The sequence below is a fragment of the Aspergillus glaucus genome (assembly GCF_001890805.1).
Source record: "Aspergillus glaucus CBS 516.65 unplaced genomic scaffold ASPGLscaffold_24, whole genome shotgun sequence".
In the NCBI taxonomy this organism is placed as follows: Eukaryota; Fungi; Ascomycota; class Eurotiomycetes; order Eurotiales; family Aspergillaceae; genus Aspergillus; species Aspergillus glaucus.
This window is the reverse complement of record NW_019170476.1, coordinates 1-25,753: the sequence shown is the minus strand read 5'-3', so window position 1 is coordinate 25,753 and position 25,753 is coordinate 1. Positions and strand designations below refer to the sequence as shown.

The following is a 25,753-nucleotide window of genomic DNA, read 5'->3' as shown; positions in this document are numbered from 1 at the left end:
TTGCCTTTAGAACCTATTCCCCTAGTCATGGTTGATAGTGCCTAGTAGTATGATAGTGTTATACGAAGATATATGCAACGCAGTACTTCACTGAAGTATTATACCCCATTCAGTAGTAGACGGATTGCCGGTCTATGAAGGTGACGTTCATACTATCCCGTACGCGCAATCTCAGAGACTTGGCCGGAGCGAAGGTGTAATAAGGTGTATCAATTAACTCGCCTAGCTTTACAGAACATGAAAGGAAAAAAGAAACAACCTTCATACGCTGAAATATGATCAACGAAAGCAACGTCCAGTATCTACCATCTAGAAGCTCTTGCCCATGAACTTTCTCTTTGCGAAGCTGAGCCACCACTACACACTATTAGAGGATACCCAGGCATTATTGTGATAAGAGTGGTAGCTTACCTTCGAAGGACCAACGCCACCGGGGTATAATCTCGCATGCAGACGAATAGCAATCTCCTGTCGTACTTGGGCAATGTACCTGCAACCAATCAGTTCCTGGATATAGATAGCATCACGGAAGATAGTGAACATACGATCTCAACGTCTCCGCATCCTGACGATCCCTCGGAGGCTCAAAGGCCTGATTAAACGGAAACGACACGTCACCGGGAATCGCGAAATGATCGAGAGCAGCGTTGATAAGAGCCTATCCTCATTAGCCCTATCCATCACATCCCATTCCAACAGCCTCAGAGCCAGAACCCTACCTTCTCAGCCTCCCTCGCCGCCATCGTCGGCTTCACCTTCCCCAAACACTCGCTGATAAACAGCGTTCCGTAGATAAGCATGCGGTCCGCGGGGCCATTGATCTCGAAGTTGCGGAAGAGCACGTTGGCGCGGAAGAGCGAGAGGATCTCGTCGATGCAGTCGTAGGACTCGCTGTCTGGAGGGACGTCGATGTCGAGGGTGTTGGGGGGCAGTGGGGGGAGGGTGTATGCGGGGCCGCGGGTGCGGGTGCGGATGGGGAGGACGGGGAAGTTGCCTGTATCGTAAGATTGGGAATTAGTTGGATGGATGATGGGGAAAGAGGTGTGGAAGGTGAGAGTGCTGGTTGGGAGCTATGCGCATCGTACCTATCACGGGGACATCCCGGTCCTCGAGGAAGATGGAGTGGTATGCCTATCAGGGGTTAGCTATGAAGCTATACAAGTCGAGGTCACATGGACAGGAATCGCATACCGGCATTTCGAATGATGTAGGACAAATTCAATCCCTTAGCACCAGTCTAGAGGATTGTCGTTGTTGTTGTTATGGAGAGTCGTGGGCGGTGGTGCTTGTCTGTCCGCACGGCATGTCATCACCGCCCAGACCAACACCAAACGGAGACGCCCAGCGGAGGATTTTCCGGCCCCGAAGCTCTTTACGCGCGGGCAACTTGAACGCGTCGACTTCATTTTGGTCGTGATTGAATTTCCATATACGCTACTTAGATTATTCTCACCACTAATTCGTGCAAAATGTCGGACTACGAGGATAATATGGACGTGGACGTGTCCAAGGACGTTCAGTTTAGCTCGTCAGACGCCAATGGAAAGGCAAAGAGGACTGCAGCTGATTTGCCGGTGGAAGCTCAAGATAACTTGCCTTGGTGAGGATCCTTGGTCTGGTTAATGATAGGATATGCGGCTGACTCTGGCAGGGTGGAAAAGTACCGTCCAGATACCATTGAAGATGTCTCCGGTCACCAAGATATCCTTGCGACGATTAACAGATTCGTTGAATGCAATGTACGCTTCTTCCTATCAGATATTCAAGCTTTTATACTGAGATTGTTAGCGACTGCCACATCTACTCCTCTACGGGCCCCCAGGAACCGGCAAAACATCCACGATCCTAGCCCTTGCGAGACGGATATACGGGACCAAGAACATGCGACAGATGGTGCTGGAACTCAATGCCAGTGACGACAGAGGCATTGACGTTGTCCGCGAACAAATCAAGACTTTTGCCAGTGAGTACAGTCCAGGCTTCTGTGGTGAAACGAGGCTGATCGCTTCTAGGTACCAAGCAGATTTTCTCAATGGCACCGCCGACAACGTCCACCGGATCATCCCTCGCATCATTCAAGTTGATCATTCTGGATGAGGCAGATGCCATGACATCGACCGCGCAGATGGCTCTTCGTCGGATTATGGAGAGATATACGGCCAACACCCGGTTTTGTGTTATTGCCAACTACACTCATAAATTGTCGCCGGCTCTTTTGTCGCGGTGTACTCGGTTCCGCTTTAGTCCGTTGAAGGAGGCCGATATTCGATCGTTGGTGGACAAGGTGGTTGAGAAGGAGAAGGTGAATATCCAGTCAGAGGCGGTGGATAGTTTGGTTACTCTGAGTAAGGGTGATATGCGTCGGGCATTGAATGTGCTTCAAGCATGTCATGCGAGCAGTAAGTTACCTCCAGATACAACAGTGAGAAGTACCACTGACAGCGACAGGCCTACCACTCCCAGTAAAGAACGCACCGAAGGACCAACCCCGTCCAGAACCAGAGACTATCACCAACGAGACGATTTACGACTGCATTGCCGCACCGCATCCCTCAGATATCCAAGAAATCATGTCTACACTGCTTTCGACTAGCGATGTCACATCCTGCCTCAATACCCTGGATACGATCAAGATCAACAAAGGTCTGGCTCTGGCGGATATCCTGTCCGCTCTGGCAGAGCAACTACAACAATTGGAGGTACCTGCGCAGACGAGAATTACTTGGCTGCAGGGTTTGGCGGAGATTGAATGGCGGTTGTCTGGTGGAGGGTCGGAAACTATGCAGACGGGAGGTATGGTTGGTGTTGTACGGAATGGGTGTGAGTTAATGGGTGCATAAATGATTATTACTACAGGTAGAATAGCATATAGAGTAATACGAGTCATGATTATATATGTCTACGTTCTATGGAATTAGTTCAGTGATGTCTGTCTGGTACTGTTGTCTAATTTCATATTTTTATCTATGCCTACATATCACTATGTCGTTAATTTCTTCAACAATCCGATGTGGTGTAACGGCTAGCATCGCTCGTTTTCATTACAGATCCGAGCAGATCGGGGTTCGATTCCCCGCATCGGAATTTCTTTTTGTCTTTTTTTTTTTTTTTTTCCCGCCTGAATATCTACTCTTCTTCCCCCCTTTTCTTTCTTTCTATTTTCTTCTTAATTATAATAATGCAAGTGACTGTAATCCGTGACGTACCCAATACTCATGTCTAGCCTTATCAAGCGGAACACTCCGATCCCACCGTCTTGGCTGCTTGGCTGCATCGGGATATATATCTTAGCCGTGCATGATAATGGTTATTATCATGGGAATTGACCACTTAGGACCCTTCCCTGCTCCGAAATGCAGGGTCTAGAGCAAAGACCCCTCAATTGACTAACAGACTCTCTTTGCCGCGGACCCCGTTTGTAAAAAGTCATTATGACAGTCACCACCATTGAGTTTGTTATTTAACAGGCCGGATCCCTCACGACGTTAACTCAATTGCTGGACCTCTACTGTTCCTCAGACCTTGAGTACCAGTGCAGTGATACTCACCATGTGGTCCTCTAGTCTTCTACTGGCCCTACTGGCCCCCATGGCCCACTCCGCATTGGCCGAAAAAGTCCTAGGAGCATACATCTTCGCCCGCCACGGCGATCGAACCGCCAAAGCCCTGGGAAACACCCACCTCACAGACCTGGGCTACAACGAGGTTTACCTGACAGGCAGCTACTATCACACGCGCTACATTTCCCCTTCCTCACCACTGCAAATCGCAGGTATCAGCGAACCAACCGTCAACACGAAGCAAATCACGGCCTCCACGCCCTCAGACGAGGTCCTCCAGAACTCAGCGACGGGGTTTCTGCAGGGTGTGTATCCGCCCGTTGGCAACTCTGCGAATGAGACGCTGCGGAATAGTACGACCGTGCAGTCGCCGTTGCATGGGTACCAGTTGATTCCGTTGGGGACTGTGAGTTCGGGGACGAATAGTGAGGATTCGACGTGGTTGCAGAAGGCTAGTGGGTGTGAGGCTGCGACGGCTAGTAGTAAGGGGTTTTACAGCTCAGCTCTCTACGACGATCTACTCGGGTCGACCAAGGATTTCTACATGTCGCTGTCGCCGATGTTGAGCAGTACGTTTGAGGAGGCGCAGATGTCGTTTAAGAATGCGTATAAGATCTTTGATTATCTTAATGTCGCGTTGATTCATAACTCCAGCAGTGAATTTCCGGCGTCAGAGTTGTTGACGGATGGGGTTTACAACCAGCTTTTGACGCTGGCTAGTACGTCTGAGTACAATCTGGCGTACAACTCGTCTGATGAAATCCGGGCCATCGAGGGAATGAGTTTAGCCGGCGAAGTGCTGGAGGGACTCGAGGATATCGTCACTTCCCAGGGAAAGTCCAAGCTGAACATCCAATTCGGCTCCTACGGCACGTTCATGTCCTACTTTGGTCTTGCACAATTACCCTCTGTGAACGTCAACTTCACCGGAATCCCCGACTACGCCTCGTCGATGGCCTGGGAGCTAGTGACCAACTCGACCTCTGACGCGTTCCCTGCTGAGTCCGAGATCAACGTACGGTTTATCTTCCACAACGGAACTATCACCGGCTCATTGACACCTGATCAATACCCGCTGTTCGGGCAATCGAGCACTGTCATCCCGTGGTCCGACTTTGTCGAGCAGACCAAGAAAATCGCCGTCACGACTCAGGACCAGTGGTGTCAGGCTTGCGGGAACACTGATAGCCAGTGCCCTGCTGCGTCTGTCCAGTCTACCAGCAGCTCTGGCGGTATGTCCAAGGCCGTGGCGGGTGTTGTGGGAGCTATGGTGACACTCGGAGTGATTTTGATCCTCGAGGCGTTGTTCTTCTTCGTGGGTGGATTTACGATTGCCAAGAAGAGAAAGGCGGATACTGGGTCTGAGATTAGCAGTGAGCATGTAACGGATAAGACGCCTTGACAGTCTCAAGAGAAGTCAAGAATGAAAAATGATGGTTACGAGTAATGATTTAATGGCAGTTGGTCACGTGGAGTGGAGCTTAGATAGACTCGGCCCTAACCAAATATAAGCAGTCTGATTGGCCACTCGGTAATTAAGCTTGGCTGCCACCGTTCATCTTATTTTATCCGATCTCCAGGAGTTTCTGTCAGGGGTTGATGCTCACCAGTGTACTGTGTACTGTGTGTACTATGCACGCTGCTTGGGATATCTTCATGAATGTCAATGACAACACGACCAGCATAAGTACCACCAACACACTCCCTGATCCATGGTGGATTACCCCAATAGCGCAATACTATCCCGTAGCGCCCCATCCATGACGCGTACGGGTGAGATCAACCAAGAATTTTCCGTAGCGGGGGCGGATTCTGGAAGGCCTGCTCTCCGGATCACTGGGATGTTGTACCGGGTATTTGAATAGGAGACATCGTCTGTCAATCCTGCAATGAGACACTAGATACAATGGCCAGGACATCTTTGCGGCTGGGGTTGGCTTTTATACTCCTGATATCGGTGCTGTGGTTTCGGTCGATGTTGGTGTCGCTCTGGAATGATGGATTGCATAGTATTCCTGTGGATGTGAGGAATGGGACTGCGTCTGCGACGCCCGAGAAACCGGATCGCGTGGTTGTTGTGGGTAAATTGAAGCATGAGGATACGGATTGGGTGATTGAGGATCTCGACGAGTAGCTCTTCCCCCCTTCTCACCAGACGAAAAGACAAAAGCTAATATAAGCAGCTGGCAACACGCCATCTACACAGTCGACGACCCAACGGCCCCCCTAACCGTCCCCAAAAACAAAGGCCACGAAGCCAACGTCTACCTCCAATACATCCTCGACAACTACCACGCCCTCCCCTCCACAATCGTCTTCCTCCACAGCCACCGCGACGGCTTCCCATTAGCCTGGCACACCGAATTCGACACCCACTCGAACCCCATAACCGTCCAACACCTGCAAACCGACTTCGTCCAGCGCAATGGCTACGTCAACATGCGCTGTAACCCAAACCCGGGCTGTCCGAACGAACTCCTACCCCTGCGTAATCCGCCGGATCCCATGCGCGGCCCGGAGTATGTGTTTGGGAGTGCGTGGGAGCGGTTGTTTAATAATAGTAATGTGCCGGAGGTTGTGGGGGCTGCTTGTTGTGCGCAGTTTGCGGTGTCGAGGGAGCAGGTGCTTAAACGGGGGTATGGGGAGTATGAGTGGTTTCACTCGTGGTTGATGGAGACGGATTTGGCGGATGATATTAGTGGGAGGGTGTTGGAGTATTTGTGGCATGTTATTTTTGGGAAGGAGGCTGTTTAGTGAGTTCCCTCCCCTTTGAGATTGAGCTTGTGGTTGAAGTGAAGATGCTAACTGAGTAGTTGCCCCAATATGGAACAGTGTTATCGCGATGTTTATGGCGTTTCGGATTATTGATACCCTTTAATTATATAGTATGGAGATTTGTATAATTGTACAATAGTATGAATGTAATTGAGTTGTTCTATAGAGTAGAGAGTGACATCACGGGACCGCCTTTACCCAAAAGAGCTCAAAACTTCAAACTCCGCCGATTCTCACACATACACTACACTAGCAGCGCTTTTGCGCGACATTTTTTTGAAAAGGCGGAATAAATTGCATTACGGTTGCTTTTGTTGATCGACCCGAAAATCGAAATTCAAGCCACGCCCTCGTCTTTCCGCGGACACCCTCACGCGCCATAACAAAAACAAGACACCAAAGACACCACCCACGAGACCCCTATCATAATCACATCCTCTTGCGACTACCGTCGCAATGTCCGCCCACTACTCAACAGAACCAAACCCAACCGCCTCCGCCACCCTCCACACAACCTTTGGCCCCCTCCAAATCTCCCTCTTCGCCTCCCAAACCCCCTACACAAGCCGCAACTTCCTCCAACACTGCACCGACAACTACTACGCCGGCACAATCTTCCACCGCATCGACCCGGACTTCGTCATCCAAGGCGGTGACCCCACAGGCACCGGCTCCGGCGGCACCTCCATCTACGAATACCCCGAGTTCGAAACGGACCCTGACGCGCGGGACCCGAACGAGAAAATCGTCCTTCGCGATGAACTTCATAGCAGATTGCGGTATAATCGGCGCGGACTGGTGGGGATGGCGAAGAGCGAGGACGGGACGTATGGGAGTCAGTTTTTCATCACGCTGGGGAATACGGAGAGGGAGTTGAATGGGCAGTGTACGCTTTTTGGGAGGGTGGAGGGGGAGAGTATTTTCAATGTGTTGAAGATTGCGGAGGCGGAGAGGGTGGAGGGCACTGAGAGGCCGGTTTATCCAGTTAAGGTTATTGGTTGTGAGGTTGGGGAGTTGGGGCCGTTGGAGGGGAAGGTGGTTAAGAGGCAGGTTACTGCTGCACCTTCGAAGGACGAGGGGAAGCCTGCGGCGAAGAAGAAGAAGAAGGGTGGCAAGGGGGGTAAGACATTGTTGAGTTTTGGGGGTGATGAGGGTGATGAGGAGCTTCCTGTACGGCCTGCGAAGCCGAAATTCAATCCTAAGCTTGTGACGGATACGAAGCTTCCAGGGGCAGATGAGACGAACCAGAGACCGGAGACACAGACAAGGAAACGCCCTCGCTCGCCTTCGCCTAAGCGTCCTGCTCCGGAGAAGAAACAGCCAGACCCAGCGACTCAAATCCCGCTCCCTGACCCAGAATCACCAGACCGCTCGCCAGCACCGGAGCCTCCGACAAAGGCGTCGAAGCTCGACCGTACGAAGGCGGAGATTGAGAATCTCAAATCATCTATGCGCCGGACAGCCACCACAGGACCGGTCGAAGGCCCAAAGAAATCCGCCCTGGAAGCCATGATCCCTGAGACATCCATCCGAGGCCGCAAGAGGCCACCACCCGGCGCTGTTGGGAGCGGCACGAACGGTGTAGCGGGATTCAGCAGCACAGCCGAAGACGAAACCCTGAAAATCTTCAACGCCTTCAAGGCCAAGCTCGAAAACGCAGACTCTACCACCAAACCACACAAGCGCGACACCACCACCAAGACCAAAGACACAACAACAACACGCAAGACAGAAGAAAAAGAGGAAGAACCCGAAGACGACGAAGCTCAACTCTGTGACCTCCACTTCATCGCAAACTGCCAATCCTGCCAATCCTGGGACGACCCCTCAGTTACCAGAAACAACGAGAACGACCCCGAAGCCGACAAAGGCGAGGAGGGCTGGCTATCGCACCAACTTCGCTTTGGAAAGGATAACCTGGGCAAAGATGCGAAGTGGAAGCGCGAACATCCTGACGACGTGGACTCGCTTATGGTTATTGACCCGAGAGAGCGGGAGAAGGAGATTGTTGGAGGGAAGAGCGGAGGGAAGAAGGGGTTGGCGAGGGATCGGGAGAGGGAGAGGAAGAAGGAGAAAGCTGGGGATTTGGAATGGGGGCGTGGGAGGTAGTATCATTCAGAGGGAGTACTTATAGACAATCCTATCTTGTAGCAATAGAGGCTAATACAGAACGTGTCTAATGGATCCCCAACTCAAATAGACCGCACAATATCAACCAGAGTCTGCACATCGAGGGCAACGTTCTTCCCTTTCAAACCGCTCTGATCCAACAATGCCCCCAAATCAATTACAAGCGGTAGATCCCCAGTTGCGCCGGACGCCGTGATTCTGACCGTCTGAACAACATACGCCCCCCCCCCAGGCTCTTTAACCCTGCACATCTCCAACCCAACCATCTCACACCACCTATCGACAACCAAGAGCATGACAACCCTTAAATCCTCCTCCGAACTCCCAAACTACCACCTAGAATCTTCCCTCAACCTCCCCAGCGACCCCGGAACACCCGTCGCCATAACAAGAGTCGGCCATCCGGATTCCCCACCAATCCCCCCCTCACTGTCGCAGCGGAATAAAGCACTTATCTACACTCTTCCCACATGTCGGATTCGTGAGGGTAGGGCTATAATGGAACACAGTCTCGCACCTACCCAGACTTTATTCCAGTGAAAGGCCCATCTCCCGACACTTGGCCAGGATTCTCCCTGAGAACCGCATCGCGGCAGATCCGTGGGTGCTTGAGGGGATTATTTTGAGGAGGCCTGTTGTTCCTGAGAATGTGAAAAGGAAGGGGGTTCCATCTAAGGCGTTTTTGTCTCTGGCCAGTCGCTCCTGTACGCGCTTTGTATATTTAACACTAAAATATATTGGTTTGCTTCTGAGTCGTTTCTGGGTGAGGTTAGGTGCTGGGAGAGGGTGGTGGTTGTGTGGTGGAGGGATTGGAGGGTTATGTAGTTTGGTGGGAGGTGGTTATGTTTGAGTCTGGAGGTGCTTTCATTTTGTAGATGTATGCTCTGGGCTATATGAGGAAGAAAGGAAGGAAAAAAGAAACTATATTAAAGATAAAATTGAATAAGAATAAGAATAAAACCCTAATCAATACTATGACGATTGGTTGACTATTAGATCATTTGTGGGTTGAGGCCGTTAGCCCTACCCTACCTAGACCAATCGAATATTCCATGAACAAGTTCTTCCGACCCTCTCGTAATCCCAAAGGAAGAAAACCTGAATAGCCAGAACTGTAAAAATGCACGCCATGCAATGAGTCTGAGTTGCCCAGCTGCATTATGCTGCAGGGTTGTGTGAGGACAGAGGCTTGCGAGTTTCCTCCATGCACAAACGCACAAACATACATGTGCGATTCCCAAGAGATCTGATACCTGGAGGGGTACTTACCTCTGCTGCTTCATTGGAGCAGGAAGATTGAAGAAAGGGCCCGATAAACTGGTTTCGCGTTGAGCGATTTCGGCATGCCTTTGTCGTATGTTTGCTATTTCTTCCTGGTGTTCTTCGCTGCTAGCATCGAAATTGAGACAATGCTAATATGGTATTATCGGGCTTATGGACCCTTGTCATCTCGTTCACTTCCAGAGGCTGTGGCAGACTTGGTATGGAGATGATACTCGTTGAACCCAGCTAACGCTGCCGATTCCGCGTCAACAAGGAGCAGTATCGGACACCTGGAATTATAGAGTATTACTACGCAAAAGGCGTCAATTAAGGGAAAAGCAGGTCTGAGGAGGAAGTTCGCGCTAGTTGTTCAGACGTTATGTTTAGACATTAAAAACCTTTTGACGTGGTCAAGCTCGGCTGCGGTACAGCCTAAGAACTGTCAGACCGCATCTGTGAAATGATACCCCTTAACGTAGAGCACGGTACTTCCGCAGGAAGCAAGTATGTCTTCCTGTGGGTTCCCCTGGTAGAGACGATACATTGGCCTGATGGGTGTACTGGTAAAACTCCCAGCAAGCTCCGCAACCTCAGTTTAGATACACCGATGTAGGCGACAATGTGGCAAAGCCCACATGCTGGCGTCTATCGGACGCGTTCTCATACGGTGGCGGAATGACTCCGGGACCCCTGTTTCAATCAATTACAAGTGTTGACTATCAATTCGTCTGTTTATTCTCCGCCCTTGTTTGCGGCTAGTAAGGTTTTGGTTATTGGATGTGAAAACCACTATGCGTGCATGTTAGACTAGCTCGACCTAGGGGTGCTATGTGAATGATAGAGGGAGCAACACGCTGCAGCGCTGTCTCCATTAGTATTGTAGTTTTATAAGCATCTCGGCGTCTTCGTTCGCTGCTTCTCATCGTGGTGTTCATTAGATCGTTATTTTGATCTGTACTTTTGTGTAGAAGTCTATAACCTCATATGAAGGCAATCCGGGCAATGTGGACTACACTATGTCCATTGAGGCAACATTGCCCAAGAAGATTATACTGGCCCTGTATTGAATGGGCGTACCCCGGGTGATGACAGAGGGAAGTCTCGGACAGAAGACCTTATGATGGCGATTGTTTGCGCTGTATACGCCTTTTTGCTTACCTCGTTTCAAGTGGGTAATTTAACGAGATGCGATAACTGGCGATTGTGGCGATTTTCGTAATGTCCATTCCTCGACGTCAGTTTATCAATGGCACAGGCTCTTGATTCAACTGAAGAGTGCATTTCGTTCGAATTGTGAAGCCACCACATCGCATCTTGAATCTTTATAGCAAACCTGCCCCCCTTGTCATGTAGAATATTGTCATAGTGTAGAGTAGGCTTCAGAACTTGTCATTATGTAACCTCTCTAAGATCAACCGATAGAGGCACTGGAACACTCCCTGCCTGTCATGGAACCTGTCTGGAACTGCATCCGAGGAGTCAACCGCCCGAGTTCTGATCTAGACATCCCCGATATTCCACCCATCTAACCAACCGCATTTACAATGTTTCGAAGATTCTTGGCCAGGTGTTCGAATGCATTAAAGGCCATTGCTGGTAGCCGCGGGTTATCGACCCGTCATATGCTCAGCTTATCTTCGCTATAAGCCGTGAATTTATGTGTTGAATTCCTGTAGTCGATTATCAACTGCGTTATTACCTCCGTTCGGCCAGACGTCGGTGTCATATAGGAACGTAGCATCCCAAACCCGATTGTCTTCAGTGCTATACAAACCCGCGGAATATGATGGAAACAGTCCAACTTGTACAGATACCGGTTCCTGGCTCCCAAAGGAGGCGCAATTCTTTCTAGGAGAGTATTGATGGATTGGAATTTGTCCAGGCTCGCTTTTGCTGTGGTTTTTCACACAGAGGAAACCTTGCTCATAAGCATGACGACATGGATAACTTCACAGCGAGCTGGGAAAGTCAAAGATGGAGCTCATCCCGAGCCCTCCGGGGGTTGAAAACATAGTGGTAATCATTGGAGCATTTTTCCGGGATAACAGGCGTGGTCTTTGAGCCGTAAAAAAGCCCAGTGTCGTCTAGGAAATGTCGCAGGAACATCCAGAAACTGTGATGGCTGGTCTTTCTAGATATCATGTGAGCTCAACACATCACAATTGCATACTACTGCGAGAAGAACTTTACTTCGGGCGATAGGATGGAGATTTTTGTATGCATCGCAGATCCAGTCGGGGATGGCTGGGTCCGCAAAGTGACCCCATCGTCATTGATTGCCATCAGGGTTACCTTTTTGCCATATCCTTGATTCTTGCTTTCTTAAGTGAAATTGAATGGATTAGCCCGGCATCTGACAAGAGAAGGGAGTCCTGACGGCTTCGATCGACCAACTTTCTTTGATAAAGGCCAACAGGGATACCGAAAATCTGCGTAGCAGCTAATTCCAACACGTCTCCGAGCATTACTCTGGTTTATTCTCATTTTCTGGACCCAAAGATACCCAGACTGACACACAATCAGAATTACCGTGTATGAGAAAATGAAAATGACTCGAGGGTCTAACAGCCGACGAAGCATGTGATGAGACCAGACGTCCCATGAAGACAGGTCAGCGGAAACATCTTCTGTTCGTGCTCAAACCTGGCCTAGGACTAGCATGTTAGTCCCGCGTACTCCGTAGAAGGACATCCGAATAAGGGATACATACCTTTCCTACCCAGATTCGACCAGATTCAAGTTCTTTGTATCATTCATTTTTCTGATCGAGGAGACGACACCCATCCTCGTGATGTGCTGGCGCCTTGGGAGTATGGCCAGGAAACGACCATACGACCAGGGCTTCTGTTTTTTCTTCTGCTTGATGAACTTCAGCAAAGAAATTATCGATTGTGGCGCATTTAGTAAAGTATCCATTTGTAAGATGAAAGAATCCTGCGACGTTGCCAGTCCTTGCTTTTACTTGGACCAAGTGCCCGTTTCTCGCTTTTCGAGCTATCTTCGTGGAACTTATTTCCTGCAATATAGTTAGTATATACTCATTCTACCATCCCAAGTTATACTCACTGTTGACTCTGGAAGTAATATCCATTTAAACCTCTTGCCTTCCACGCCGCTTTTTTCATTTGTGTACCGGCCTCCCACATTTCTAGGACAATATGGAAAGACTTGTTCTCAGGGGCATGCCTTTCGACCGTCCGCCTTGCCTTGGTCCACCGTACACACCCCGATGGGCACCTTTTGCTTGGGTGGTATTCTGCTGTAGAAAATTATATCCGGAACAGACTGGACAGAACATGGAGTAACAAGGCTGCCTTGCCGTAATAGATTTCTGCAACATTGTCTCGGCTCCAGAATCCAAGAACCAAGTGCCCCCATCACTTGCATGATGTCTTCAATCAGATCCCATAATTGGGCGAGGGCTCAGAGCCACTAATTATGCATGATAATCCATGCGTCGACGCGGAGAGCTTCACAGCTCGATCGGCATGTTCGAATATCTCTCAACAACACCATGTATCGTGAGCGCTCCATAACGGCAGTCAGAGAGCCATCTGGTTATTTCCACTGTTCACGCATGTGCTCACACACCCCAACTTTCGTTGAGGCATCTCGCTTTATCTGATTATTGCAATCTCGGGCATTTCAAGTAGCCCGCGCAATTACCATGGAATCCCCCCCCCCCCAAAAAAAAGGACAACATCACCTCGCTCCGGACAAGTCCGATCCAACAAATCCCGTGAATAAATCACAATCGGCAAATCCACGTAGCACTGTCTTGTCGTAAATGTTACCATCTGGGATATATAAGCCTGCTGTTCTGCAGCATTATGCTGACCGACCGAACAAAGGACAGCACCGCAGGTGCTGCAGAGTCTATATCTCACAAACATGCATACCTGTAAACGAAAGCTGCCATTTTTCTAGGTAAATTGTGCCGCTCTTCCTGTTCATAGTCAAAAGGAGGACCACCCGCGCACCTCCAGAATTAGCAAACCACCAGTTTACCCCCTTGTCTCATTCTCAGTCTCAGCAAAGACACTGGAATGCCCGCTTCTAAAGCATGACAAGATTTGTCGATAACAGCCCACCACCTGCACATTGGCCGGGTAGAATTTCCCCTTGGACCTTGGTCTACTTGCAGAAAACTCGTTCCCCTTTATCGATGAGGAAGAGTTGTTGACATTGGAACCCGCGACCTCGAATAGCCTGTTCAGACAGACTACCGTGTTGTGAAAGTGGGCGGGGGAAGGTTGTTTGCGATAAGTAGTATCATGGCATTTAGCCATGGTTGGGCCCGCGAACCGCATAGGTGTAGCGTGATGAATAAATCTTCAATAGAGCCGTGAATCCTTCGGATATGACTCTGAAGGGGATGCCGTCTAACGAGGTTGGCTTGTTCGTTAGAGCATCTTGGATCCTTTCTGGTAGGCTGAGGACCACAATATACTAATTGGAATTTTCATCGTTTTTATTCTGGTCCAGCTTCTCGAATACTGAGGTGTCTTCGTGGCGTGAGGATTTTATGTCTGTAGATGTGTGATGAACCTAGGTTTTTGACAGACATATTATCATGCTCTCAACTTTTGTCTTGTGTGAGGAGATAAATCTGAAGGTGTAGGGAAGGTGTAGGTCTTCTCATGTTGGAAACGGGATGATTGTGAGGATGATGGTTTGGTTGGGTTGTATGCGGAGAGGTTTGAGAGAAGGATGAGAAGGATAAGGTGAATGGATTTTAGCTTCCTTGAAGGAATATGGGAATTTGTTGAGCAGTTTTGAGTGAATGGAAGTCTGCAGGCTATGGAAAAACTACGAAGAATTCTACTCATGTCGTCTTCTAGTACTACATGTGCCCTAATTCAACGAAGACCACACTGACGGAGAGAGAGGGAGATGCATGAAATAACAGTAAAAGGTATTTAAGATCTAAGAACTAAAAACAAAAACAACAAATCTCATTCAATCGTTTGAAAGATTCATTCATCGTAGTCTTTTTTTTTTATTTTTATTTTTTTTTTAAACCGTCTCCGGACTTCCCCATCTAAGCAACGACCAAGCATTCACGCTCCCGCAACCCTCCCCGTATATCGTAACCCAATCAAACGCAGACAGTGTCTGCGAACAGTGGTCGATGTATTCGTCGAAATCGACATCGACATCGGTCTACTCGAGGCCTGGGCCTGTCGAAATATGCCCGACGGATGAGTCGTATTGTCGGGACTAAATGAACGATAAAAAGTGAAAACGCAAATGAAAAGAGATGTAAAGAGTGAGGAGAGAGGAGAGGTTGTAATGGTTTCCGTAAAATTCGCAAAGCCAAGCCAAGGGAGATTGTGATTGTAAGAGACAAGAGAGCAGGGTCCATTCGAAGTCGTACGGAATCTGATTATTTACTTTTTAGAAAATCCCGCTCCTTTCCCTTCTCTCGCATTAACGTTAGTCACTTGATAATAAAGCCAAGCAATCATAAGTAGCAGGAAGAAGAAAAAGAAATCACGCCCTTCTGCGCCGCTTGGCACCGCCACCACCTCCATCGTCCCCTTGAGGGTCATTACCTCCATGGTATTGGGAAGTGTGATCATCCACAGTGTTAGCTGGGCTGGTCCCTTCACTATCGGTGAGAGTTTCGATGACTCTATTTGAATCAAGTTCGGTATTGTTGTTGTTGTGATTGTGATTGTGGTGGTTCACGCCGTTGCCAGCGTTGTGACTTGCATCGACACCGATGCCGGGGTCATTGCCATAACCCGCATCAAACCCATTGAAGAAATTGGGATTCTGTTGATGCTGGTTTGATCCCTCGAAAAAGTCACCGTCAGCCGGAAGTTGGTCAAAGTCGAAGAGATCGTTAGCATCTTTTATCGTACCATCGTCTGTTCCGGCATTGGCATCTGGGTCGTGCGTGCCCTCCGGAACAGTGTTAGCCTGGTCGTTAAACTGGAGATTGGCTCTATTATGCTCGAGATCTCCAACATCGGTGAAGTAATCGTTGCTGAAGATCTGGTCAAGGTCAAGCGGGGGAGGGGGCACGTTTCCATTTTCATGCCCTATCCCGGGAATATTACCAGTTGGGCTGAGCGGTTGTAGGAGGTTAGTTAGGTTCTGCACGGAGCGGTCTTGTTCGGCTTGCATTTTCGCGAGGTTGTCGATTTCAGCGCGGGTGCTGGCCAGACGGCCCGAGTAGTTTTGCGGCATGGGTGGGGGATTGGGTGTGATGAGAGCGTTGTTATTCGTGGCAGACACGTTTGGATCGGCTGTGTTTGTCTCGTTGGCCATCAGTCGAAGCATATCGGCACGCTGGTTCGGGGTCAATGGCACATTGCCGCCAGACGTCTCGAGTGACGATAATACGTTGGGGAACTCTGCAAAACTTGTCGGGACCCCGCCACGGGCATTCGAATTTTGAATGACAGACATAATATCTCGTTGAGGGAATTCTTGGTGTTGGGTCGGTGTTGGATCTCTTGGTCGAGGGCTAATGTCAAAGACTTCTTCCACATGGCCCGGCCTTGTGCTACTTGGTTGTCGGCCATGGCCCCGTGCTTGTCGTTGATCATATGCACCGGAGGCAGGTGAGAGGGTCGCTGCACGGCTGTCTCTTTGTGCGGGTGGAGGTGCCTTCAATAACAGTGGTTGCTTCTTCACTGATCTCTGCCCTCCAGGACTACCCACGTTTCCCAACGCGCTGAAGGCGAAGTCATCTCCCACGTCAACAACGCTACCACTCCCTCCTTGGTCCTGCGAAATAGCCCCAGCGAATGAGTTGGAGAGATTTTGCGGTCCTTCTTGTCCTTGCAGACTCCGGTTGTAGACTGTTGCTAAGAAGGTTAAGATAGCATTAATCGAATTTTCGTGGCGTGTATGTTGTTCCTGGAAGTTCGCAGCTTGCGCATATAGTTGTTCGTGTTCCCGCCGGAGTTTCGTAATTGTATTGGAGATAATCTGTTGTTGCGAACGGATGGCTTGTAATTCGCGATAGACACCGGTGAATTGATCTTGTGGCATATTATTATTGGTAATCAACGAGAGTTGGCTCCGCGAGCGATTCCGATCATCACGAGAAACATTGCTGCCCTCATCGCCGTAGTCCTCCTCGTAGTCCTCAGCCTCCTCGGTCCTAATACGAGCGGTACCTTTCACGGCTTTGTTCCCTTGTCCCGCAGAGTTCCTGGGCTTCTGAATCAACCATAACAGGTCCGGATGACCACGCTTGAAGTACGGGTTTGCGTATTCGCTGGGGCTTTTATTTTTCCGTTCGCTGGCGCGCATCGAGTTATCCGACAGTCCAACTTTCTTATGGAATCCGTACATGTTCAATTGACGAACGAAAGAGGCGTAATTATTGTGTTTAAAGAGTTCGGGAATCAGGGTCCGTGCAAATTCATCTTCATCCAGGACAATAAACGAGTTTCCATCGTCGGACCATCGGATCAGTTCGGTATTTTTCGATTCATCGAGGAAACTGTAAGAATTCTCCAGTTAATACTTGACCTAGGTCAAAAATCATAGGGGAAAAAAAAAAAAAAAAAAAAAAAAAAAAATACCTGCTGAGCTTCTGCACAAACGGAGGAATCTGTTTCCTCTTTGCCTGAGCGTCCCTCTTCGCAATCGATGCCTTCCGGTAAAGTTCATCCAAGCTCTCGCCCCAACCGCCCGATTCCCCATTACCACCACCGTTCTCCGTCGTGGCCGTTGGAGATTGTTCATATCCACGGTTTCTGCTGACGAGCTGATTCGGTGTCGGTCTGCGTGCAAGCTGACTGGATGCGGGAGTTGTGGGAGCAGGGATATCTTGGCCTGGGGCGAACGCGGCGGGGTTATAGGTGGCGGCAGCGGCAGCGGCAGCAGCAGGGTCGGGATAATGCGCAGGCTGGTTGACCACGTTGGGCGCCGTATTTTGACCCCATTGTAAGAATTGATCGTTCGAGAGTTGAGCGCCAGGGTTGGGAGGGTAGTTCTGGATGGCACCCATAGGAGGAGGTGGTGGTGGGTGGACGATGGGGGATGCGCCTGGCGCTGGTCGTTTGCGGCTTATGCCTTGTGGACTCATCGCGTTCGCGCCCTACGGGTGAGACTGAGAAGTAGGTTTAGACTCGAACGCGAGTTATGCTGCTTTAGAGAGGTGGGAGACCCCCGATGGAATCACGGTCAAAGATAGAGCCGTCGTCGCTTCTCCGCGAAAAAAAAAAAAAATGGCTAAGCAAAAGTGAGGGTATGATAGCACAGTGGTATCACGAAAGCAAAAAGCAAAAAGCAAAAAGAAACAATGTATTGCAACAGCAAACTATCGTAAATCGTCGTCTTCAAGAGGTATAGAAGAGCTAAAGGCCTGGGCCTCGAGTAGAGTACCAGCAAGAGTAGTGTTGCGGGATGGCGCAACGGTAGAACTGCCAAAGCGGAGACGCGACAGGCGCGACAGGCGCTAGCCGTTGAGAAACAACAGTGGCAGACACAGTAAACAAGAGCAGTTGTTGAACAAGACCTCTATGTTCTTCTTGTCCAGACAGTGAGAATTGCTGCTCAACTGGGGGCGGAGGTTGTCGTAGCCAATGGTTTAAGGTGGAAGCGAGTTCTCATTCAAAGGCGGCGGCGGCAGTGATGATGTTTGCTCTGCACAGGTAAAAAGAGACACAGCCGAACAACAGAAACCGAGAGAAAGACGTTGAGGACAATTGCAGCAAGACCGGCGACAGGAGGATGAGTCCTTCTCACAGCAAATTGACTCACAGCGACTTGCCAAAAAAAAAAAAAAAAAAAGAAGAGTAACGCTGGATTGAGTCCAGGTGCCCCTCCGCGACTGCTGATTGGCTGCAGTGCTGACTCAGCACGTTAATTCCGAATCACGTGAATTCAGCGGAAAAAGGAAGCTCCTATTTCCGGCAATCTTATCTGATGTCAACAAACAACTATTTACATGTACCTCTACAGGGTACTTCTCACACCAAGCGTACTTTATCTACAGTTGACTTTTTCTCAATTCTTGGTTCTCCCGACGCGCCGGTATCTTGTTACCTATGAACAAACCAACGTGGTCCGGTGCTAGGCTTCTAGTCTTCTAGAAACTTCCCTAGGATTCGACCTAGGTCTTTGCGATTCGACTACCTTGACCGCTAACAAAATAAATATACGGTGCTGAGTATGGGGGCTGGTGCCGGTCAGATAGAATTCTCCGAAGCTCAAGACTCAGTGAGAAAGAGTGGGATTACGAGGAATCTCCAACCAGCCCTTGAAACCCTTCAATGATCTTAGACCACAAGGCAGGCTGCTCCTCGATGAACTTCTCGACATGCTGAGGCGCAACCAGATCCGCAACCATGTGATCTTTGTTTGTCGTCCCGTTCAGCAGCGTGGTTTTCCCTAGTCCCAGAACCAGACAGTACAAAGCGGCAGCCGGGCCGATCTTGGCCTGCAAGGCAAGTTGCTGGACAGGGTTGCTGCGAGCGAGTTCCGGGTTGGCGGTTAGAGTCCAGAAACTCTGATACAAGATGTCATTTTCCCGACAGAACGCGCGCAGCGGGACATCAAAACCTGTCATACTGTAGAATCGGTTCTGCACGACTGCTGGTGGTACGTTGACCTGGGACGAAAGTTCCTTGAGTACGGGTAAGGTGCAGTTGGAGATACCTAGATTGCGGATGCGATGGGGGACGTAAGACTCAAACGCCTTCCAGGCTTCGATGGTCTGCGCCAACGTCGACAGGGGAGAATGCAAAACGAGCATGTCAATGTATGCATCGTCCACACTCTCCGGTCCTGCAGATGGCCGGAGATTATGCAGCGAGGACTTGATAGACGCATGCGCCTGCTCCGTCACCGAAATCCTGGGATCATACGGCATATTCTCGGGATCCTGTCCCTGCACCGAAGTAAACTTGGTTTGAATCTAACCACCAATTAGCACAAACACCAGGGACATTTCTAAAAATGGACACCCACATGCAGGTCCTCTCGTCGGACTGAGCCGTCTTGAATAGCTCTGCGGATGCCTTCTCCCACCAAGTCCTCCCGGTAATGCTTCGGCTGGGCAGCCGTATCCACCGCACGGAACCCAGACTGCAGGGCCTGATGGACTAGATCCGCCGTGCGGTCTTTCTTCCAGGCCGTACCGTAGATGAAGATGGGGAGTGTGGCTGGAGGTGCGTTTTGGACTGGGCATAGAGCGTATTTTTCCCAGGACATTTTGCCAATTGCGCGGGCCATTTTGCTATCTTTATTACAAGGGTGTGTTTGTTTGATAGTGTAGTGGTGGTGTACTATGAAGTGAAGTTAAGATGAGTGGAGGCTTGACCTCATCCTGACCTAAGCACTGCAGGTCTATTTTTAGCCACAACACAACACACCCTATCTATGTACTACATACTTTCACACTGCAAAAAATATCAAAAGAAGTCATTCTAAGAGACAACCACTCACTGGTATATCGGCAATCCCAACCATTCAAAATCGTGATACAATAAATTACACAGCGGGTATATCCTCCGAACCTACACCCACCGACCAAATCAAAATGTACAGCATCCCATCCAAAACAAGGCAACACACTTTTTATCTCTTTAACTGGCCCAGCAAACAAAAAGAGTACCGGGGTCTTCGATGTATACCGACGTTTGACATATCCGAATTCGGATCTAAATATAGTGAGGCTGTGCAGGGCGCCGGCAAACCAGCATCTGCGATTTGGCGGGTGGAGTACATGCAATAACCTAAGTAGATTTTTTTTTTTCTGGGCATGGGATCGACATGCTAATTAGAAAGTTTGTGATAAGCGAGTTTTGTGATAAGGTAAGTGATATTTCCAGGTGCTGGGCGAGGGTGGGATACTACATGTTCTACTTCAGCGTACTTGTACGGAGTACTGTCGGATATTGGACATAGAACACCAACGCGGGTTGGTAAGAGCATATATTATAGCTATAGTGCAAGGTGAACATTCCTACATCTTATTCTATATCAAAACCAAGCACCACGGAACATCTCCGTACATCAAGCATACCCTAATCGGCAAAACCCAACCGCAGGGCCCAGGGTCCAAGCGGCATGCAGATTCAATTCGGCAAAGTATTCTCCGCATTCCTCACAAATGCAGAAATGATGGACATGACAGCAGCGAGATGTATACTAGGCAGCGTTGTTTGTTGTCCTGGGATTGGTATATCACGTTTTTGGCATTTGGTTGTCTTGGATTAGTGGGTTGGTGGGTGGTTGCTATAGATGTCGGGTGTCTGTATTTAGTATACTGGAGGAGATGGGAAGTAATGGTATGAAGGAGGTAAATATAGAAGCACTACGAGGACGAGGACATAAATAGCCCTCGTCGCACGAGTCCAGCATCAGCATCAACAACACCAATTTCCTCATCACCACCTTCCCACAACCACTCGCAAACAAACAACCCTCACCATGCAAATCAAAAACCTCATCCTCCTCTCAACTGCCCTGCTCACCAGCAGCCTGGCCCTAGCCAGCACCCTCGACAGCGACGACGTCCCCAACCGCTGCTGGCAAGTTTGCGGTCCCGTAGTCGGCATCTCGCACAAATGCGACGCGATGCATGACAATGACTCGGCGGAGAGAAAGTGTGTCTGCGAGTGGCAGCAGGCGCCGACGCTGGTTCCCTTGTGCGAGGCTTGTATTTCACAGTATCGGAATGAGACGAAGCATGATGATGATCGGGATGATGATGACCGGGACAACGATCGAGACGATGATCGAGACGATGATCGAGACGACGACGATGACCGAGATGATGATAACGATAGAGACAACGATAGAGACAACGATAGAGACAACGATAGAGATAACGACCGTGATAATGACCGGGATGATGACGACGACGATGACCGGGACAATGACCGTGACTCTCGTACCAAGCTCTCGATTAAGCGCTCCACCCGCAAATCCAAGCGCGACGACCCCCACGACAACGGTAAGCAAACCCTACTCCCTTGGCCCATTCATCCATTCCAACTAACACTACCAGACGCCAACGACATCCTCCGCGCCTGCTCCTTCACAACCACCAGCTACAACCCAACCGCCGCAACCTCCGCCATCAGTGCTGCTTCGACTCTGATCCCAAGCACTTCTGCGACTGCAACCGGTTCTAGTTCTAGCTCTAGCTCTGCCTCTGGTTCTAGGTCAGGCTCTGGCTCTGCTTCTTCGACTGACAATGACACAAATGCGGCATCGGGTCAGGGTGTTCCCCGGGCTGCGAGTTTGGCGGCTGCTGTGGGGTTGATTGGTTTGGTTTGGTCGTAAATCGATATGATCATGGTGAATTGGGTATAGTTGGTCATGTGAATGAATGTGTGGCATGATGGAGGTGGAAGTTATGCTGGATGATGATGAGTTATGTTTGTCATGACATGGTCTTTCTTTTATTATTTGATATCCTGTTATTGAGTTGGTTTGGTATACCATGGTGGTCATATCTGACGTTCGTTCGTTCTAAACAATGCAAATTATTACAACTAAATCGGCCCATCAGTAACACACCCATGACTAGCATCACTAACCAACAACGCATACTTCCTCAAAGTCCCTTTCCTAGCCCTCCCCTCCGGCGCCCTCCACTCCCTCTTTCTCCTCTCCATCTCCCCATCCCCAACAACCAAATCAACAACCCTCTCCTCCGCATCAATAACAACCCGATCCCCGTCCCTCGCCAACCCAATCGGCCCCCCTTCCATCGCCTCAGGAACAACATGCCCGATCAAAAACCCATGACTCCCACCCGAAAACCGCCCATCCGTAATCAACGCAACATCATTCCCCAACCCAGCACCCATAATCGCCGCACTGGGCTTGAGCATCTCCGGCATCCCAGGCCCGCCCTTGGGTCCCTCGTAGCGGATGATAACGACTGTTTTCTGACCCTTTTTGATGTCTCCGCGTTCGAGCGCCTCGATGAATGCGTCTTCGTAGTCGTAGCATTTGGCCGTGCCTTCGAAGCGGAGGCCTTCTTTGCCAGTGATTTTGCCCACCGAGCCTCCCGGGGCCAGTGAGCCGCGCAGGATCTGGAGATGGCCGGATGGTTTGATGGGGCTGGTAAGGGGACGGATGATGGGTTGGGAGGGCGGGAAGTCCGGCCATGAGGAGACGTTTTGTTTCATTGTTTTACCGGTCACTGTGATCCCTGAGCCATCGATTAGGTTCTCCTTAAGGAGGAATTTGAGGAGCGCGGGTGTGCCGCCTATCTTGTATAGATCGTGCATGACGTGTTTGCCGGAGGGCTTGAGGTCTGCTAGGAAGGGTGTTTTGTCGGATACGGCTTGGAAGTCGTCGATTGTTAATTTTATGCCCACGGCATCGGCCATGGCGATTAAGTGGAGGACGGCATTCGTGCTGCCGCCTAGGATATTCACGACGATCATTGCGTTCTCGAATGCTTGACGGGTTAGAATGTCGCGTGGACGGATATCTTCTTTTAGAAGATTCTTGACTGTCTCCCCGATATTCTCACACTCGGCTTGTTTCCTCTCATCCTCTGCCGGACAGCTACTGCTCCCCGGGACCGTCAAGCCCATCGTCTCAATCGCCGTCGCGAGCGTATTCGCCGTATACATACCTCCACAAGCACCAGCCCCAGGACACGCATTGCGGATGATATCAAACCGCTCCTTCTCATCGATCTCGCCAGTGATATACTGCCCATACGACTGGAAAGCACTCACAAGATCCAACGTCTTCCCCTTCGAACTGCACCCAGGCTTAATACTCCCTCCATAAACCATAATACTCGGCCTATTCACCCTTCCCATGGCCATAACCACACCGGGCATATTCTTATCACACCCCGGCAGCGAGATATTCGCATCATACCACTGCGCATTCATCACGGTTTCAATCCCATCGGCAATGATTTCCCGACTCTGAAGACTATACCGCATCCCAGACGTCCCCATGCTAATTCCATCTGACACACCAACGGAGTTAAAACGCATGGGAACCAGCCCCGCGCGGGCGACAGAGTCACGGACATTTCCGGATAAATCGAGGAGGTGCTTGTTGCAGGGATTTCCTTCGAACCAGATGGAGGATATCCCGACTTGGGGCTTTTTCATGTCGGATTCTGAGAGGCCAGTTGCGTAGAGCATTGCTTGGGAGGCGCCTTGGGATTTGGGTTGGGTGATTTTGGAGGAGACTTTGTTGAGGGTGTCATCGTGGCGGTGGGGGGTTGTGGAGAGGTGACTATTGTGTAGAGGGGGTTGAGTTAGAGGTTGATTTGTGTTTCGAGTAAGTCTTTTTTTGGGTTGGATGCTCACGCTTTGATCTGGGTCTTGGATGGTGCTCGCGGGAGAGCCCTGGCGCGGAGGCTTGCCAGGGTCATGGTTTTTTGATCTTATATGTACTTCCAAAGAGACCGAAGTGGCTGCCAATGATAAATTCTCAATGAGATAAGATGTATGCCCAGCGAGAAGAGAGAAGAACGATGAATGTGCCTCTAGATGAAAGGAGAGGAAACGAGGGCCTTTTTGAAGCCAGAAATAATGAGTCAATTGCAAATACGAGAAAAGAAATAGTCACAGGATGATACTAAACACTGTGGACCGACTATAATGGCCAATTCTGGACCAGTGATTGGCACTGCATGATTTCTGGTACTCCTGTACTTCTCCGGAGTTGTGTCCCAACTCCGAAGGTGTGGCCTGAGGCAACATAAAACGATGAGTCGTGACGTGCCCGAACCCTAACTAGTGCCAGCCTACCTCGCAATTAACTACACACACGGACAACCGGAATACCATCGGTCGGTTGCTACAAGCTCCAGTTCCAACATACAGTCTAAATTTCCCAGCTAGACGACGTACTTATCTCCCTCAAACGTACCGGGGGCCGATCCGTTTCATCCGCTCTCTCTTCTTTCTTTCTCTCTTCATGATAGTTTTTCTTTTAAAAAGTTTACCAATGCATTGTTTTTCTAAGCGAGACCATCACAGAAGCGCTGCCTTATGCTGATTCCTCCCTCTCTCGCCCCGACTAGGTCCTCAGACACCCTGTTGTGCCGGCGACTCACCCGAACAAACTGTATCCACTTCGACAACTCGGCTGCTCGACGATATCTTCAGTGTGCCCGGCGGTTGTAGTCTTGAAACAAAGGAGACAAAGGACATAATAGAAGCAAACATATCCAATTCAGTATATCATTTGCAGGCCGTAACAAGGCCCTCCTTTCGAAAAGAGATTAAAATACAAGAAAGTGTGCAGCTAAATTCCACTTGCACTAGTTAAATCAAGCGTGAGAATTGAAACCCTTCCAGATACATGACCAAGAGCAAGAATGTTATCTTTCACCGCCCAGCATTGAGGACGGTACTGTGGAGGAATCCATAACAATTTCTTATCCTGAAGATATACCCACTGATTTTGCACTACATGCATCCCAGCATTGACGCCTGCCCACTCCGAAATGGACTGACCCTTGAGATACTGCTGCAACTCACCTGTGGTGGGATCCCAGAGTGTAATTATTTTATCATGAGGTTCCGATGCCGCCAGCAGTTGATGTGGATCAGGCTATGGCAAGGAACGGCATCGACGATACTATTGTATTCTGTGTCTGTGTAGATGGATGAGGGTTGATCTCCTCTATCCGGCAGTTGTGTGTGGGCTCGCTAGTGCGGGCCAATCAGGAGCGGGGCATATTGGAGCCTGAGGCTCTCTAACAGTTGACCATCTGATTATTATTATTTAATCAAGTTTATTGTCCATACCGAGCCCTAGAGCTATGACAGACCATTATCCGTGGACTTGAGGCCGTTAGCTATTCTACAGTCTCTTATCCCTATAAGTTCCTGGGGCACTAGCCCCCTTCCATACTCTTTCTGATCCTTTTCCTCGCCCCAGACCGCCTGTTTGCGCAGGGCTTTCGAGCACAGTGCTCTCCTTGTGTTTCGTGCGGAATGGGTGCGGCCTAGGCTGACTCCAGCTTAGGCTACCCTTCCTGCTATCCTTCTCCTGTTCGAATTGCCTCCTCCAATGCTTCCAATCCCCATTCATCGTCCCTTTGGGCCCTTTCTGCCGTC

At 49.8% G+C, this 25,753-nt stretch overlaps 9 protein-coding genes and 1 non-coding gene across 10 annotated transcripts; 6 read left to right on the top strand and 4 right to left on the bottom strand.

Moving 5' to 3' along the window:
• Window positions 1–188: 188 nt before the first annotated feature.
• ASPGLDRAFT_51499 (actin-related protein 2/3 complex subunit 3) lies at window positions 189–1,290 on the bottom strand. The gene is made up of 6 exons (XM_022547548.1): window positions 1,192–1,290; window positions 1,086–1,131; window positions 720–994; window positions 546–658; window positions 412–490; window positions 189–357 (listed from the first exon to the last, which is right to left on the bottom strand). The coding sequence occupies exons 1-6, from the start codon at window positions 1,195–1,197 to the stop codon at window positions 310–312; spliced, it is 567 nt and encodes a 188-aa protein (XP_022396993.1). The 5' UTR covers window positions 1,198–1,290; the 3' UTR covers window positions 189–309.
• A 179-nt stretch (window positions 1,291–1,469) lies between these two features.
• ASPGLDRAFT_134869 (replication factor C subunit 3) lies at window positions 1,470–2,840 on the top strand (the record flags this gene model as incomplete). Its single annotated transcript, XM_022541327.1, has 5 exons — window positions 1,470–1,600; window positions 1,652–1,739; window positions 1,789–1,963; window positions 2,013–2,399; window positions 2,449–2,840. 5 exons carry the CDS (start codon window positions 1,470–1,472, stop codon window positions 2,838–2,840), a joined length of 1,173 nt encoding a protein of 390 aa, XP_022396992.1.
• Window positions 2,841–3,004: 164 nt separating this feature from the next.
• ASPGLDRAFT_t150 lies at window positions 3,005–3,084 on the top strand. Its single transcript has one exon. It is a non-coding gene; the product is annotated as a tRNA-Glu (tRNA).
• A 79-nt stretch (window positions 3,085–3,163) lies between these two features.
• ASPGLDRAFT_51498 (uncharacterized protein) lies at window positions 3,164–5,258 on the top strand. The gene has a single exon (XM_022547547.1). The coding sequence runs from the start codon at window positions 3,550–3,552 to the stop codon at window positions 4,960–4,962; it is 1,413 nt and encodes a 470-aa protein (XP_022396991.1). The 5' UTR covers window positions 3,164–3,549; the 3' UTR covers window positions 4,963–5,258.
• A 277-nt stretch (window positions 5,259–5,535) lies between these two features.
• Window positions 5,536–6,428, top strand: ASPGLDRAFT_134894 (DUF3431 domain-containing protein; the record flags this gene model as incomplete). The annotated part of the gene is made up of 3 exons (XM_022541330.1): window positions 5,536–5,690; window positions 5,744–6,313; window positions 6,374–6,428. The coding sequence occupies 3 exons, from the start codon at window positions 5,536–5,538 to the stop codon at window positions 6,426–6,428; spliced, it is 780 nt and encodes a 259-aa protein (XP_022396990.1).
• A 152-nt stretch (window positions 6,429–6,580) lies between these two features.
• cwc27 (putative peptidyl-prolyl cis-trans isomerase) lies at window positions 6,581–8,561 on the top strand. The gene has a single exon (XM_022547546.1). It carries the CDS (start codon window positions 6,792–6,794, stop codon window positions 8,442–8,444), a length of 1,653 nt encoding a protein of 550 aa, XP_022396989.1. The 5' UTR covers window positions 6,581–6,791; the 3' UTR covers window positions 8,445–8,561.
• Window positions 8,562–15,221: 6,660 nt separating this feature from the next.
• On the bottom strand, window positions 15,222–17,778 carry ASPGLDRAFT_28991 (heat shock factor family protein; the record flags this gene model as incomplete). The annotated part of the gene is made up of 2 exons (XM_022543812.1): window positions 15,222–17,190; window positions 17,273–17,778. 2 exons carry the CDS (start codon window positions 17,776–17,778, stop codon window positions 15,222–15,224), a joined length of 2,475 nt encoding a protein of 824 aa, XP_022396988.1.
• An 840-nt stretch (window positions 17,779–18,618) lies between these two features.
• On the bottom strand, window positions 18,619–20,001 carry ASPGLDRAFT_51490 (putative aldo-keto reductase (AKR)). The gene is made up of 2 exons (XM_022547545.1): window positions 19,665–20,001; window positions 18,619–19,611 (listed from the first exon to the last, which is right to left on the bottom strand). The coding sequence occupies exons 1-2, from the start codon at window positions 19,926–19,928 to the stop codon at window positions 18,931–18,933; spliced, it is 945 nt and encodes a 314-aa protein (XP_022396987.1). The 5' UTR covers window positions 19,929–20,001; the 3' UTR covers window positions 18,619–18,930.
• Window positions 20,002–21,128: 1,127 nt separating this feature from the next.
• ASPGLDRAFT_28989 (putative GPI anchored protein) lies at window positions 21,129–21,986 on the top strand (the record flags this gene model as incomplete). Its single annotated transcript, XM_022543811.1, has 2 exons — window positions 21,129–21,654; window positions 21,709–21,986. The coding sequence occupies 2 exons, from the start codon at window positions 21,129–21,131 to the stop codon at window positions 21,984–21,986; spliced, it is 804 nt and encodes a 267-aa protein (XP_022396986.1).
• Window positions 21,980–24,057, bottom strand: ASPGLDRAFT_85097 (dihydroxy-acid dehydratase; the record flags this gene model as incomplete). The annotated part of the gene is made up of 2 exons (XM_022550316.1): window positions 21,980–23,918; window positions 23,993–24,057. 2 exons carry the CDS (start codon window positions 24,055–24,057, stop codon window positions 22,199–22,201), a joined length of 1,785 nt encoding a protein of 594 aa, XP_022396985.1. The 3' UTR covers window positions 21,980–22,198.
• Between the last annotated feature and the right edge of the window lie 1,696 nt (window positions 24,058–25,753).